Below are 15761 nucleotides of genomic sequence, written 5' to 3' on the forward strand. Positions count from 1 at the left end.
TACACACACACACACACACACACACACACACACACACACACACACACACACACACACACACACACACACACACACACACACACACACACACACACACACACACACACATCAGTTTGCACTCATAATAGTGTTTTTTTTAATATGTAAACTGGTGTTTGATAGCTTAACACAAAACCAGCCAAAAAAAACAAGCTCCTGGCAGAACATCAAATAAAGTACATTTAAAAAATAAAAAAAAAAGCCTTTTGATACAAAATACGACTTAATACTATAGCATAGAAAGTTGCCTATATTACACAAGAACACACTGAAGTGCATTTTGATGTAGTCTGCATGGTTATTATGTTGCTGTCACTTACACAGTTTTGCATCACCACCAGAGTCAAAGTGTGCACATCACAAAATGCTTAGCACTGAATAGCACGTGGTTGATAAAAGCACCGTGTCAATGCACGCTGGAATAATGTTGCTGATGTACTGCCTCGTATTATGAGCTTCCATTACACAAAGATAACAAATGACAGTGCAAAGTGGGAGCTAATGGAGTGGATGTGGTGCAGGTTCTGCTCGAGGTGTTAGCATTAAAACTGAGGCATCCAACAAGACAAGCAGCAACACCACTTTTAAAAGCAGCTGTTAGCCCGTTATTTATAACGCAAATCGATGCAAGTCAGTCCTTTCCTTTGAGATTTCAAATCTCTGTGGTCCTCAGCAAGGACATCTGCAGGCAAGGAGCGTTAATGTAGCTTTGAAACTCATTTAGGTCCACGATGACTTCGTTTAGAGATGAAACCTTCCCTTCAGCGTGTAAGTCAATCCACAATATGAGGCCAGTGTGGCAACCGCTGGAGGTATAAACCCAGTCTGCAGACCTCTGGCCAGTCGTCTGATATTCTCTGAGCGCCTTGGAAGGGGCTGATTTTACAGAAGCAGCACAGCTGATCCAGGCTCTTCTTGAGAATCATTGGCTTCATAAATGATTTAAATCCATGAAGACTTGTTGGAAAAGAGGTTACAATAATAACATAAAATGGGCTTCTTTGGCACTGGATGAATTTTATGGAATGAGTTCTGTGGAGTGCTCCTTGTGATCTCAAAGCCCAAATACAGTAATATAGGCAGGATGTGGTCCCAGCTTGTTTTAAGTCCAACATCTTAACTGTGACCATAAGAATCTTCTGTGTCCATATTATAAAACGGAGAAACCTGTAGCTTTAAGACACCTGATTCAATTTCAGTCTTTAAAGCAGAGATTTCCCTGGCCTTAGGTCCGATTCTCTCGATGGAGAAGCGAAGATCTAAAATACACAAGATAAGTAACCAGTGTTATTACACTCAAAAATTGCCCTTTTTTGCATTAGTACAATGTTTGGGATATGTGGGTGTGTGCACATATGTCTACACCTACCGAAGTGACCTGCGACTGTCTTTCTCCATGTTGTTCTCTGGTCCTTCGCTCTCATATGAAGCCAGATGCAGCTCTGCAACAATAAGATAAACAATAATGGCTTTGTTTGTTTCCTAAAGCTGACAAACTATAGCAAACATTTGTATGATTGACATCTCCAAAACGCAGGGGAGACTGAATACTGACCGTCTTCGGTGAAAATGGGTGTTGTGACAAGGTACTGAAGGATTCGCCGCTCTCTGTCGAACGGACAAACAACCTGACGCCAAACCAGGAACTCGCTCACCTGTTTTGCAAGCTCCCAGAGTTTCTGTGGAGACAGATTGTACAATCGATTATAATGGGCAGATGAAAGAAAAGCATCATTAAGGAAAATGCATTGATCTTTTTAGCCACAAGGGGGAGTCACAACATCACATGTAAAAGCCTGAACTTGTACTGCTACAAATCTGACCGTTTTTAATCCTTTAAACAACATAATCTTCTGAAATGTGTCCTAACCTCAAAGTTGATGTGTCCATTGGGCAGCCTGCTGGCACAGCCTTCATTCAGGAAGTAGATGTCTTTAATGAGGAGACTGAAGAAAGGAATCACAATCTGGAGGAGAAACACACCAGCTCATTTACGTACACATTCACCACCTGGAGCTTTTTATTTTCAGAGTAAATCCCAGGTGCTCTCTCACCTTCTCCTGGCTGCTGTGTGCGGTCTCAGACCTCTGGGTAGCACCGCGGAGCGCAGTGCGGTAGTTACTGAAGTTACTGGATGGGTCCATCTGGTGCTGAATGAGAGCACACACAGGAGACGGCCATCAAACGCAAATCCGTGTAGGCATGCTTAAAGTTTGCACATGGTGAGGGTTTGAAATCCTGAGCAACTTGAAATCTTAAGTTTACATTACACTACACAGGATTCACTGCTGCATGCCAATTGTCCTTACCTCCAGAATTTCAAACTTGTCCGTGTTGACTTTATTCCAGGTTTTCTTCAGTCTGGCGACAGGACTCATGTTCATCCCAGCTGGACACAGAGAAAGGGTGAGTAAATGCAGAGCACTTACGGGGTCAGATCGAGCCAACGAGCTGTATGTGTGCCGTCAAATACTCACTGATGATGGCCATGAGAGAGTTGAAGTTTCCAATGTTGAAACACTCCTGAGCAACATCGATGAAGAACTCTATGATCCGCGCTCTGTGTTTCTTCTTCATCGGCTTAAATGAGAGAACAAACAGAGCAGGTCAGTACAAATTCAATATATGTACAAAATTATGCACCTTTGGAGTGTAGTAAGAATCTAAGAGTGGTTTGTAGTTCAGCTGTGCATTCAAAGGCGTTCCTTGGTCCAAAACGAATCACAACAACTTACCATACAGATCTCAGTGGCCACAAGATAGCTCAGTCTGTTGAACCAGCTGACGTAAGCTTCCAGGTTGCTAGTTTTACGTTTCCGAAAGAAACCCTGAAACACAAATTATGGCATAATTAAAACAAAGAACAAGTCTAGATCTGAGTGCATTTTTGTCTGTATTTCATTATTTTTGAAAGAAGTTAAACATTTAAAACTGTGAGTCACAGAAAGGACCATTTCGAAATTAAATGAGATCTTAGAACTTAGATCTCTTTCATTTTATGGACCCCTAAAGCTCTGACACCTTCATAAATTCCATCACTCACGTTCAAATGTGAACTTACATTAACCTCCTAAGACCCGAACTCTTCCACAGCATGCATTTTTAATTTCTCTTTGATATTTGGGCTGATAGGAACCCGATGAATGTAAAAACAAAGTATTACCAGATTTTTCCTTCTAAGAAAAATCAGAGCCACATATGAGGATATTCGTTTAAAATTTCGATAGAACACTAGCAGTATATTGTCCTTGTAAGTGGATATCAGGCCCTTGTAGAGCAAAATTTTGTATTTTGGTCTAAATAACCCAAAATGTGATGTCCACATATGTGGATGCCAGGTCCTAGGAGGTTAAATTATATCTGTACTACTTTCAGCTCATCATCTATCATTTTTAGCTAGCAAACGGTCCGCGGCATTTAACCAAAGCTTTTGGCTTATTATTTTAATGTTTGCCCTCTGTTTAAATTTAAGGCATGATTAACATTTGCATTTTATCAATTTCTGTAACTGAAAATTTCAACAGGTTATCCACAGCTTTAACCAACAATCTCTTATACTAGATTTTACCTAGCTATTTAAGTTTCCATTTAGCTAGTAATCTCCACCTTTTAGCATAATCTTAGCGAGCTATATCCAGTGTTTATCTATTATCTTTAGCTAATAATTCAACTCATACGCTAAGCTAGTTATACTGCCATAGCTAACACTTTCCAGCTTCTTCCATGCTTCTAAAGTAATTGGTTACTGTGTATCTGTTTTTCTTTTACTGACAATGTTTATCCACAGATAGCCAACAACTTCAACTACAGACAAACTTAACAATCTTTCAAATATATGTTTTCTATAGATCTTATCTATTTTAATTATCTAATAAAATACCCTTTTGTTATTGAGGTTTCTGCTCGGAGGTAGGTCTGCTCAAGTCTTTAATTAGGTTTTAATTTCCGCTTTGTTTTACTTTTTCCTCATATCAGTCAAGCTAATGTTTCCATGTACCTTTTGGCTACTTGTTGGTCTTCTATTAATATTTGTTCCCTGAGATTCAGCATCATCGGCATAATCTTCTTAAGGTTAGCCAATAAATTATTTTATAAATCAGAAATAGAAGGAGACAGACTGCTGCTCCTCTATAATTTCCTTTGCTAATGGATCCTGTTAGCCTTCACACCCACACAACCTCTGGACCTGCACTGAAGCCTGTGACGTGTCTGCTTGTTATTTTCATCTCATTTACATCTACTTTGGTGCCTTTTGTTTTTTTGTTTTTTTATAAGGACACTCTGTGGAGAACTTGTTTCTCAGAGGCCCTTTTATGTAAACAAACATTATAAAAGCTCTGTATAAATAAATTTGACTTGTCCGTGATGATGTAATCTCAGAGATTCATGGCTCTATTAAATGCTTACACAACAGCGACAGCCCACTCCACTCCAAACTTCCCCTTCTACACTTCAGGACCCCTTTCGCTGACTCAACTGCTCTTTTATACAAAGTGGGTCTTATATAACTGGCACAGCACTGGTTGGAGCACGGCTACAAACAGTGGGTGAGCACTTGTTCCCAGCAGCAGTGATTGAATACGACCCTTCAGCTCACTTACAGGTCCCTCAGATTCACTTAGACATATGCAAAAGGACTTTTTCATACTGTGTCTGAGCTATGTTAAAAATAACACTGCACAAATTGTTATCTATCTGCCAGTAGATTCTCTGATGTGGTTTCCAAAGCATATTTACTTCAACTGAAGCAGACCACAAATTACACCCAAAGCAGGCCTAGAATATACTTCAAATCAAAACAATAAAAATTGACTCAAAATAACTGCAATCGTCTGCAGTCCTTTGATGCTGATAATTATAAAGAGGTCATGTTACTGTATTTTCAAGCCGTCTTTACACAGTAAAACTGCACGCAGCAAGCCGTAGCTGTTAGATCTATCTGCTAATTGTGACTGGAATGAGATTCATTTATATGACTTTGCACAAGCTCCTCATGTCTCCAGTTTTATCATGTAGAAGTTCAAAAGGAAAAAAGCAAATAATGAAATGAAAAGTAAACCTGAGCCTGCAAGTTCCTGAGTGAGAAGATGGGAATTTTTGTGAGCTGTTTGTCCAAAACTCGATCTAAAACGCTGGAGGTAGAGCTAAGCTAAGCGTTTTTTCATTCAAACTCAATTGTACCTTATGGTTCTCCAGAGGATCCTTCATGGCAAACGTCTGGATGAACTCCTCGGGACCAATAAAACTCAGTCGGTCCTGAGGGCAGAAAACAGAACATAAAAACAATTAAGACAATGACAATAGCATAAGACAGACAATCATAAAAGCTCATTAATATAATCTACAGACGTGCTTTGAAGGAGTGAAAAAAATTTCTCTCTACAGAATCCGATAATAAGCACAGGCACCCAAGTTTTAACGCCAACTTCCTACCAGTTCAATGTGTGTAAGCTGCTGGGCGAGGACGAAGGGATCGTCGCACACGCTCAGTACGTCGCTCCGCTGAGCCGATGCTTGCTTGCTCTTCAAGGAAGCGGGACGCTCCATTGCCACCACATTGAGCGCTGCCACAGCCTCCTCGTATTGGCCGAGGGCAGAGAGGCGTTTGATAAGACGCTGGGTCATCTGCTGCATGGCTCGCCAAGAGTACTGCAGCGTGACACAGACAGCACAAATAATGAAAACTATGACAGGGAGGTGAGAATGAACTTGAGATATTTATGTTGAATTACTGCAAATTCATTGCATGAGAAGTTTTAACTACAGGAGCTCTGAACGCTAACCTCGTCCCCTCGGGCCACGTGAAGCGTCATGTCTTTCAGGCAGCGCATCATCCTCTCGTCCCTGAAGTCGTATGGAAACGTCTCAGTCCACTCGGTCAGCAGCTGCACCAGCTTAGGGGCCACCTCACGGAAACGAATCTGAAAACCATCAGATGGCGCACTAAGTGACACTCAGGCAGGCATGATTTGATTTATCTTATGAGTAAATCTCTCTCTGGTCAATAATCTAAACGGCATGGCCCTCATATCTTTTAAAACACGCAAGAGTAGCCACAGCTCGCTGTTTTTCTAAGAGCATATTCTGCCATTATTTATTTTATCTTTGCAGTTTCTGTTTCCGAGTGTTCCCTTGCCTGGATTTTATTTGCTTGGGCAAAAAAAAAAAACAGATAAATACTTTCTCTCAGAAAGAAGCATGTGGGTGAGCGAGCTTGTGGATTTTATAGTGGGTGGAAGGTTGTGTGGGAGCAGAGAGTGAGTGTGACGAGAAGAGAAGCAAATTATAGCCCTGTGTGTGTGTGTGTGTGTGTTGCCAGCCCACCTTATCCAGCAGGGCATCTCCAGACCGCTGCTGCTCCACACACAGGTGACAAACCCTCGTCATGAGCTCGTAGGGGGGGAGGAAGAGGCGTGAACTCAGCAGGAAAGTGAACACATACGACCTCTGATGAGGAGGAAAGAACAAGAAGAGAAAGGTCAACACAGCCAGGACAGCCGACCTCTTTTCTCAGACTCGTCTATTCTAGACCACTCCGTTTCTCACAAAAAGACCATGTTTCCTGTAACGTACGTCAGGGTAGTAGTCCACTGTGGGAACCAGGTGCTGGATCAGAGCCTCAAGAGATGCAGACACCAAGCTATTGTCATGGTAACACATCTCCCCGTAGCTGGTGGTGACGCCGTGTCCGTAAAACCGCGCTTTCGCCGCAGCTACGTTGTTGTTGTTACGACAGGACTGGTCGCTGCTGCTGCCGCTGCTGCCGCTCGTGTGGCGATGTGCGCGGCCTGGACAGGAAGTGCTGTGCTGGCGAGGGCTGTAAGGCTGCGGCGAGGAGTATGGGTTTTCAGACAGAGCGCAGCTGGTGTAATGATGCTCCTTCGCATTCACAGAGGAGACAGAGGCGCTCCGATAAGCCCCGCTGTGAGGCTGAGGTATGTCGTAGGGGTTCTCTCCAACCGAGTAGGCGCCGTTGTAGATGTTCTCCCTCGCAGGTTTCGGGACAGTGCTGCTCCGGTACGGGCTCGTAGGTTGTTGGTGGTTGGCATTGCTGCTGTAAGGGACGCAGGAGCTGAACTTCCCAGCATATGGCGTTGTTGGAGGCATGATGACCTTTACAAAACATACAAGGAGTAGGTTAGGGTTGAGAAATAAAGATTAACAGACTATTTATATGCAATTTCATGACATGATAATACATTTTCTCAGTCAGCTGAGAAATACATGATGGATAACATGCAATCTTGAATAAATGTTTTTCATAATTCACATGAAGATACATCTTCCAGCCAATTTAAAGATTCCCAATAAGCCAGATATGATAAACAGGCAACAGGGAGGGTTTCTTTTTTTTCTTTTTTTTAAAAAGATAATTTAGATTTGCTTCCTGAAACCTCATTCTAAAGCCAATCTTTCTGGAACTGGGTATGAAATATCCCAGGAAAATTAAGAGATGATTGCACAGCCTAAACAGGAAAAGAGCAACAATCAGTAGGTTTCCCCGGGTATCTGAAACAGTGGACGGCACAGGAAGAGGCCCAATAAAAATAAAACATTGCATTTAGTTTGTAGAAACAGAGGCTTTCAAAGTGACACTTTGCATTATTCAAACAAATCCTGACAAGTTATAATACCAGACATGTAGGTGTTGAATGAAGTAGAAAGGCTTCTGTGATTGAATTAAAGCAGATCTTTGTTTTCATTTTCTTTCTCCTTACCCTTACTGCAGTGTCTAAGTCCAATCAACCATCAAAAATTATAACTCCATTGCACAAGCCAGTTTTAAAGAATAATTATGATGCAGTTTCTTTCGTTGATCAGCTAATCCATGATTTCCCAAAGGTTTCCCAACAGTTGTCAACAGACCAATCCTTTTATAGTCAACTTGAAGTCACAAAATCGTGACTAGTGTCTCTTGCAGCGTCTTACTGCGTTAGCCTGCCCGTCTCTCTGGGAAGCCGAGTGTTGTGAAAATACGTTTAAGCAACTCCATCACGCAAAGGAAAGACTTAGGGATGTCTGTGAAAAGAATTATACTTAATCACATAATTTTATCCCTCCTCTGTCTATACTTTCTGGTTCTGAACACAAACATTTCTCCTTTGGAAATTTACAGCTTGGAGAAAGTCATTTGTTGGTGAAAATTTCTACAAATCAGCTTATACTCACAACAACAACCTGCCAGATGACACAACAGCAGTGATCCCCCCGCCCTTTGTCTTAATGGTTAATATAATTGGATTTGAGTTGGGTAAGCTGATCCCAGATCACCACCGAGGCGTGCTTTAACTCTGGAGCCATTTTTATCCTGCTACTGTTGTCTGTCTTGGCACCACATGTCAGCATAAGCGAGCCACACACAGTTACATATGAGCAATGCACATATACTGTGCCAGAAACAAAACCCTGCAGGAATCCAGCAGACTTTTGTTTGTCCATCACAGTGCCGACAGAGGAGTGTCTGCCTGAGCCAACATCTTACGCACACACACACCCTTGTCCACAATGGCGCCTAGCCCCATGCCGGTATAATCCAAACACACACACAAACAAATGATGGCTTGAACGATGCACACACACACACACACACACACACACACACACACACACACACACACACACACACACACACACGCACACATATACCACAGCGTTTGGCATGTTGCCAGTGTAAGCCAGTCCAGTGCCAAACCATCTTTTGAACTCTGTGATCTCAGCCTGCTGTTCTTCTTCTAACTTAGTTAGAGATTACGGTGTCTTTACCTTCCTCGAATTACAAACGCAATCTGGAAAAGCATGGCTGCGGTGGTGAAGTTGAGATAAGAGTCCTCTGAGTAATATTTACTCCAGTGTAGATGCCTTTTGTCCTTCTGTTTGCATTGGAAGGTGACCTTGTGCAAAGGGGGAAAACTAAGAAATTGGAAAACAATCCTGTGTTTTTCCACACGGACTTCCTGAAAAGTTGACCCTTTGAATAGTTGCGGTTTCCCCGCTGCTGCACTGCAATTGCACTCTTTCTAAATCATAGGTTGGACTCTCCGTGAATGACTTAATGATGGCATTGGGAGTATAATTTCATATTAAAAGCATTGTTTATATTCTCTTGTTTGTAAACTTTGAAGATTGCAGGCTTAAGAAGCAGACTGATGTGAATATAATAATACAGGAAAAAGCAAAAAATGTACAGTGATGTAAGAACATTTTTACCAAGAAAACCACTTTTGTACTAGACCGTTAAAAATCCTAAGGGCTTGCACGTCTGTGCATTTTCTTACCAGCTGGCATCGAAACAAGACTGCAGCGCCCATTGGCTAAAATGTCATGAAATGGTTAAAACAAATTGAACTTTTGATGGTGCAGCAGGAAAATCTCATCCACTAATGGATTTACACCAATAAAACGTGCTCGCGCTGCATCAACAAGACAAGCCAATTCGGCGGATTTAAAAAGGTCTTCTGTACATGAAAGCTGCCCATGTCTGGCTTTTAATGAATCTGAAGGCGTTGTCAGAATACTTTTTTCTAAAACCATTTAATGTGGTTTTAAAGAGTACACCTAGCAATGCTGTGCCCTACAGGAGGAGGGGGACGGGGCAGGGGAGGAGGTCTTCAACAATAGAAGCATTATCTATCCTGTCATGGCATTAACAACCACACAAAGACCCACAGGAAGAGATCAGAGCAGATCCCAGCAGATCAGACACACACAGCAGCTTTCACACACTCTGGTCTCCGCTGTCAGGTTATACGACGCCCAGCCTCTGCGTGAGCCGAGCCTGGGATCATTTTTACATCAGTCAAACCAGAAAAGCAGACTTTACTCATTCTTCTCTAAGGTGGGACCTCTTATTATAGCGAAGTCACAAATAATAATCTGCCAGGCTTAAACAAGGACAAGACTTTTTGTTTATGACTTCAATAAAAGAGCATATTGAAACCCATTTACTGACCTTAGTAGAGATCGCTTTATTCATACAAAATAAAAGCTACAAGATACTGACCTCAGAACAGCCTGGACCAACTGCCTTAGCTTAGATGAGACAGGGGTTTGTTTGACTCCTGCTTTTAAAAAAAAAAAAAAAAAAAAAACATCTAATAAAATTCGAAGACTTTAAGCAGCTGGTCAGTAGCAAGAAAACAACAGCCACGTTTTCTAAATTAGCACCTTGTCTTCTGCAAAGTTTATATACCCATAAAGTGTATACCCATAAAAATGGTTTCATGAGAGGAGCAGCGGAGTAAGCTGAAGGCAGAGCCTGCGCCTGATAAGAGGATCCATAAAACTATTTGTGAGAGTGTTAAGATGTCAATGTACTGCAATGCTATCTTACTTCTACTTTGTACCCAATGTACTTTGACACTAATGAGCTACAACAGACAAGGTGGGTGAGTGAGAGAAGCATGACAGTCTGGAGGAAACTCCTGACAGCCGGGATTATCGTTATCAATAATGAGGCCAAAGTTCAGACTGTGCTCATGACACTTATTTGTGGCTTGCGTGTACAAGAGTTAACCTTTTAAAGAGACGCTGTACAATGATGTCACTGATGATTTGTCGATTTACGTGGGAGGACTAGTAACTTCACCTCATAACATAATATCGTAGAAAAATAAGATGGCTCTCTAATGATTTAATGCTTCTTTTAATTTTTTATGATTGAGCACCTCAGAAGTCAGCAAACTGAACCTTTTAAAGATTATAAGACTGGACAGATGTTGAAATAAGTTGAAATAAAATACAAAATGTATTGCTGCAGGTCTCCCCTGCAGCAATACATTCGGTGTGAAGAACATTCTACTGCTCCTCCATGTCAGATTTTAATTTTCAAACAGCCCCATAAATGCAGCATGCCAATGGACCAAGATGCCTTCATGTGTTCTGCGCAGGAAAATTTTTTAAATGTGTTCATGGGGACATGACAAGGACTTAGGATACATCAGTAGTGAAAATCAAGACACATGCAGTGATTTTAAAGGGAGGATAGATCTGTTTTTTGGGTATGAAATAGATTTTCAAATCCCTTTAGGTAAAAATTGTCTGACACATTGACTTTGGGGGTTTTTTCAATTACAGAAAAAGCCTACTTGATGAAATTCTTTATATCTTTGTCCAGATGTTGTTTTGTTCTGCTTGGCCGTCCAAGCATCAGAAGCTCCAACCTATAGTGCTTCAGGATTGCATTCTGAGTGCAGGAAAGCAAAGTCACACGTCATCAAAGTACCAACCAAATTGCCAAACCAAAGTAGGAGGAAACAGCCCTAGTGTCCAAACAAATGTGGCGCAAGGAAGTGTGCAGGTCAGGGGAGGCCCACAGCAAAACACCAGAGGCTGGGACCCGGTGCCTGGTTTAAAAATCTGATAGATAGGCAAACAGAGCCAGACAAAAATACCAGACTCAGATCGACAGGAGAGATACGCACAACAGGGCTCAACCACTTATGAGCCTGTTGTCTTCTTTTATTTCCAAACACAATGGATTCAGGGATGCACTTTCATACAAATACACACACCTGTCTCCCGTATCATCTGGTAGGCTAGTACAGTATTAACCTACAGCCAGAAAGGATAAACACTACTACAAAGCTATATTAAACCTAAGCTTGTTTGGGGATGGAGGGGTTGACTTCCAACCTCTGCACAACACACAGATGTCAGCATTTAATTTTAACTTGGAGTAAGTTGACTTTGAGGTAGTTCCAAAGACTCAAATGTTGCTGGCACCCTTCAGACCGCCTCGGTTAATAATTAAATTAGTTTAGCTATTTAATGTGAGATTTATTTAAGCAGCTTCACAAGCTCACAGAGTACTGACATTCTTTTAAGTGCCTGTGGGTTTGTGTAGAAGTGTGTGGAGGCTTTTTCCTTGGCCAGCAGCACACACATTTTTTTTCTGCCATTCTTTCTTCTTTTCCCTACAGACACACTCACACAATCTGTTACACACACACACATATAAACCAGCCCAGCATGCCTGGTTAGCATGATGGGGTTCAGACTGAGTCATAACACACTAAAAGTAAAAGCTGACTGTGAAAAAGTCATGCTGTGCAAGCATGGTCCCATCGCAGGTGCTGGTGAGTAATGCTCGTTTGAGTCTGACAACCAGCCTAATTATATACTCCTATGGGTGGCACAACAACAACAACAACAACAACAACAACAGGTCGGGAGTGAAACTGGGCGTTTAGAGAGAAAATAGTTCATCAGATATAGATCACTTTAAAATATTATATGAAGTAAATACGTTTTTAAAATAATAATAAAAAAACTAGGAAACTTTAATCAACTTTTGCGCAAGAAAAGGCATTTCTATAACTCGATTATGCCTATGCGAAAGTTATCTATTTATATTTCAATAGCAAAAATGGTTTTATTATCACAAAATGAATAAATAGTAGTATATCGTTTCTCGAAAAATCCACATAAGCAACACTCCAAACAACTCACCTCTGAAACGGTGCTACTCAGCGTCCAAATACTGTGTCTCTGCCAGTAACCTTTGAGAAAATTAAAAGGAAAAAGGTTTTCCACGCTACTTCGAGTCTTTCTCACGTCGAGGAGACGCTAAACGTGTAACAAACAGGGAAATCTTTTAGCTGCTGTGAGTCCATGCAGTGCTCTTCTCCACTGTCTGTCTCCGCTCTTGCTTCATTGAGTATTTGAACAAGCAAAAGCTCGCAATAACCCACAAAGCCAGACGTATTCAAATGACTTCCACAGAGCCGGGAAAACTGACCAATCAACGCAAGGGGGCGGGTGGCGACTAGGCCCAATCACAGAAAAGGGGTCAAAAAATCAAAAATCTCCCAAGTTCTGATTGGCTGACTCCCTCTCCATCTAAGTTCTGTCTTTTCGAGTGAAGCCTTGCAGCGAGTGTTTTTGTTGGAGAGCTGAAATATGGAAGGTATACGGTTTCCGTCGGGAATGTGTTAGTGTGTGTGGCTTTATGCTGGTCTTAGTGACTTAAAATATAAGACAAAAAATCCCTGAATAGTGTTTTGTTTGTGTTTCTGTAGGGCTTATATATTTCATGAATTGGATAGTATGTGTTACTCAGAGCACTTGGTTTCACTTTTTCCTACCTGCCAAATGTTGCCATTTATTTCAGTACTGTACGGAAATCTGTGTGGAGTGGTCAGATTGTTTGCTGACATTGGCTCCTGTATTACCAATTCTCTATAGTTTGATACTTTCGATTCTTCATCTGGCATCTTGGAAGCAAAACCAGGGATTTTCCTGCATGGAGGAAAATCTTGGCTCCTCCCTACAGCAAAGGAGGAAAAAAAAATCACTGGCATTGTAACAATATTCTGTTAATTTCATTTTTGTGAACCATAATCAACATTTGTGTTTATTTAATAGCTGGGTACAATAGGATAATGTATAAATATTTGTCAAATAAGCTGACATGGACTACTTGTACATATGATCTGTAACAAGCAGCATTATGTAATCTTTTGCAAAAAAAAACAAAAGAGAGAAGAAAACTGCAAAAGTGTGTGGCAATGTGGCTGAGAGGGGGACTTATTAACAATTAATAACAATGTTGATCTCTCGAAAACTTTTGTTACTGATCACTGTCTTTCTGTTTGAGATGAAATATGTTCTTTAAAATTTGATTAGCCCCTATTTTAAACCTTCTCCTGGGATATATGAGACTATTCTCTGTTTAAAGTGTTCATGTCGTTCATTTAAAGGATATTTTAGTTTCTGTCAGCACTTCACTAAGAGATGAAAGAATTGTCAAACTTGGTTTCAAAGAGCAGAGGTAACCCAAATGTGTTATTTGACTCTATCAGTGGTATTGTCGCTTCTGGTCTACCTGCTTTTCTCATTTTCTTCAAAGGAATGTTGCAAACTTTCTTACTTAGCTGATCTGGTCAAATTATTTGACTTGATAAAAGCATCTTTCTACTGTTGCGACATTTCACCTGAATTCTTGTTCATAGGTCCCTGTGTGCTGTAATATACGTAACACTGGTGTCTAGTCAACTCCCTGCTTATTTTAAGAATATGGTTATCCACCCAGTTTAAAAACAAACAAACAAGCTTTACCCTTCACGTCTTAGCAGTTGCAGACCAATTTCAAAATGAGTCTTTTTCCCCCCTAAGATTTTAAAAAACAGCTAAAAAGCAGCTTTCATTTGCTCTATACAAATACATTCCACTGCTCGTTCCACTGAAACACCTTTTCTTAGACATCTTGATGTGAAATGATGCAGAAAAATGTTCTGTTTTAGCGATGCTGGACCTGATCTCTGCCTTTGATACTTTTTACCTTGGAGTGGGTCTCTTCATATCGGTCTGAACAATCCTTTTCTGTGGCTGCTTTTAGGTGCAAGTCCTCTTCCACTTTTTTTGCTTATGGTGTGCCACAAGGTTCTGTTTCGGGGACCTCGTTTTTTATGTTATATCTGCTCCCTCTTCAGCCCATTCTGAGTCCTTTTAAAGACATTTACATTCAAGAAGTTTTCTCCAACTTCATGAAGAGAAAACAGAAGTCCTTACTTGTGTACCTGACAGATTCGTTCCACTTTTGCCAAATCTTCTGTCAGGAACCTTGGAGTAGCTTTTGTTTTCACCTTTCACTCTGGATGTTCAGGTTTAAAATTACATTTCTGGTTCACTCTTGCTTTTATCATTTAAGAAATACTGGCAAGTTGATTTCCAACACGTCACGCTCTGAAATGGAAATTGTTATTCATGCCTTTATTTCATCACACCTCAGTCATTGTGGTTCATTGTTCGCTTGTCTTAAAAAAGCTTCCTTGGAACGTCTGCAGGTTTTTCAAAACACTACTGCGAGGCTTCTGACTCAGTTTTCTAAGAACTCACATGTCACAGAATTGCTAATTCAGGTTCACTTTGTTCCCATTTACTTGAGAGTCCATTTTAAGTTTCTGGTTTTTAGCTATTAGAGCTTCGCATGGACAAGCACCAGCATACATCAGTGAAGTTTTACATTTATACATCCTTAGCAGGTCCCTGAGGTCATGGTGATCATGGCCTGCTGGCTGTGCAAGATACAAGGGCAGAGTACATGTCAAAGTTTACAATTACTCAGTGATCACTTTTAAAAATCAGCTAAAAACTCATCTTTGTAAACTCACTTTTGGGTAACTTTTGTTCTTATGTTCTAGCATTAGTCTAGCTACTAACCTTTAATGCCTCTTTTAATCATTATCATGCATGTAAAGGTGTTATAATGAGAACACTTTTACTTTTACTCGACACAAAAGCCAAACCTGCAGTTCTGCAAAGCCCTTAAACTGCAGCTGAATTGACTAAATTTAAACTAAACACAGTTGTTGACACTCAGTGGTAGTATTTACTCAATCTCATACAATAAGATTTTGAAAGAATTTCACAACCCACAAAAGATTGGAGACATTACTCAACCCATGGCACAAAGTTATCCTTAAATTGAAGAGAAAACAAGAAAAATAACATTGTGATGTAACAACAGGAATACCACATGCAGCACGGTCAAAGAAAACAAAATTCAGACTTCAACAGAGTGCACCTTCTTCTCTTTTTCTAAATGTTTAGAATATACTCTAAATATATATACTACTCGCCCTCAAACGGTCAAATTTCCTCTGAAATATGGTAATTAAAGCAAGGTGGGTGCACTCCACAGCCACCCCCTCGAGGCACTGCTGCATCCACCTCAGCTCAGTCCGATCATTTTCATTGCATAAACGTCAAATTACATAAACACC

At 40.8% G+C, this 15761-nt stretch overlaps 1 protein-coding gene across 1 annotated transcript; it reads right to left on the reverse strand.

Annotated features, from left to right (window-relative positions):
- Positions 1 to 243: 243 nt before the first annotated feature.
- Positions 244 to 12721, reverse strand: LOC113025928 (ras-GEF domain-containing family member 1B-B-like). The gene is made up of 14 exons (XM_026174188.2): positions 12487 to 12721; positions 6613 to 7152; positions 6364 to 6486; positions 5823 to 5960; positions 5473 to 5688; positions 5221 to 5295; positions 2775 to 2867; positions 2517 to 2619; positions 2349 to 2428; positions 2094 to 2189; positions 1910 to 2005; positions 1595 to 1718; positions 1409 to 1481; positions 244 to 1298 (listed from the first exon to the last, which is right to left on the reverse strand). Exons 2-14 carry the CDS (start codon positions 7144 to 7146, stop codon positions 1265 to 1267), a joined length of 1785 nt encoding a protein of 594 aa, XP_026029973.1. The 5' UTR covers positions 7147 to 7152; positions 12487 to 12721; the 3' UTR covers positions 244 to 1264.
- Positions 12722 to 15761: the final 3040 nt, after the last annotated feature.

This window comes from Astatotilapia calliptera, chromosome 7 (assembly GCF_964374335.1).
Source record: "Astatotilapia calliptera chromosome 7, fAstCal68.1, whole genome shotgun sequence".
Lineage (NCBI taxonomy): Eukaryota > Metazoa > Chordata > Actinopteri > Cichliformes > Cichlidae > Astatotilapia > Astatotilapia calliptera.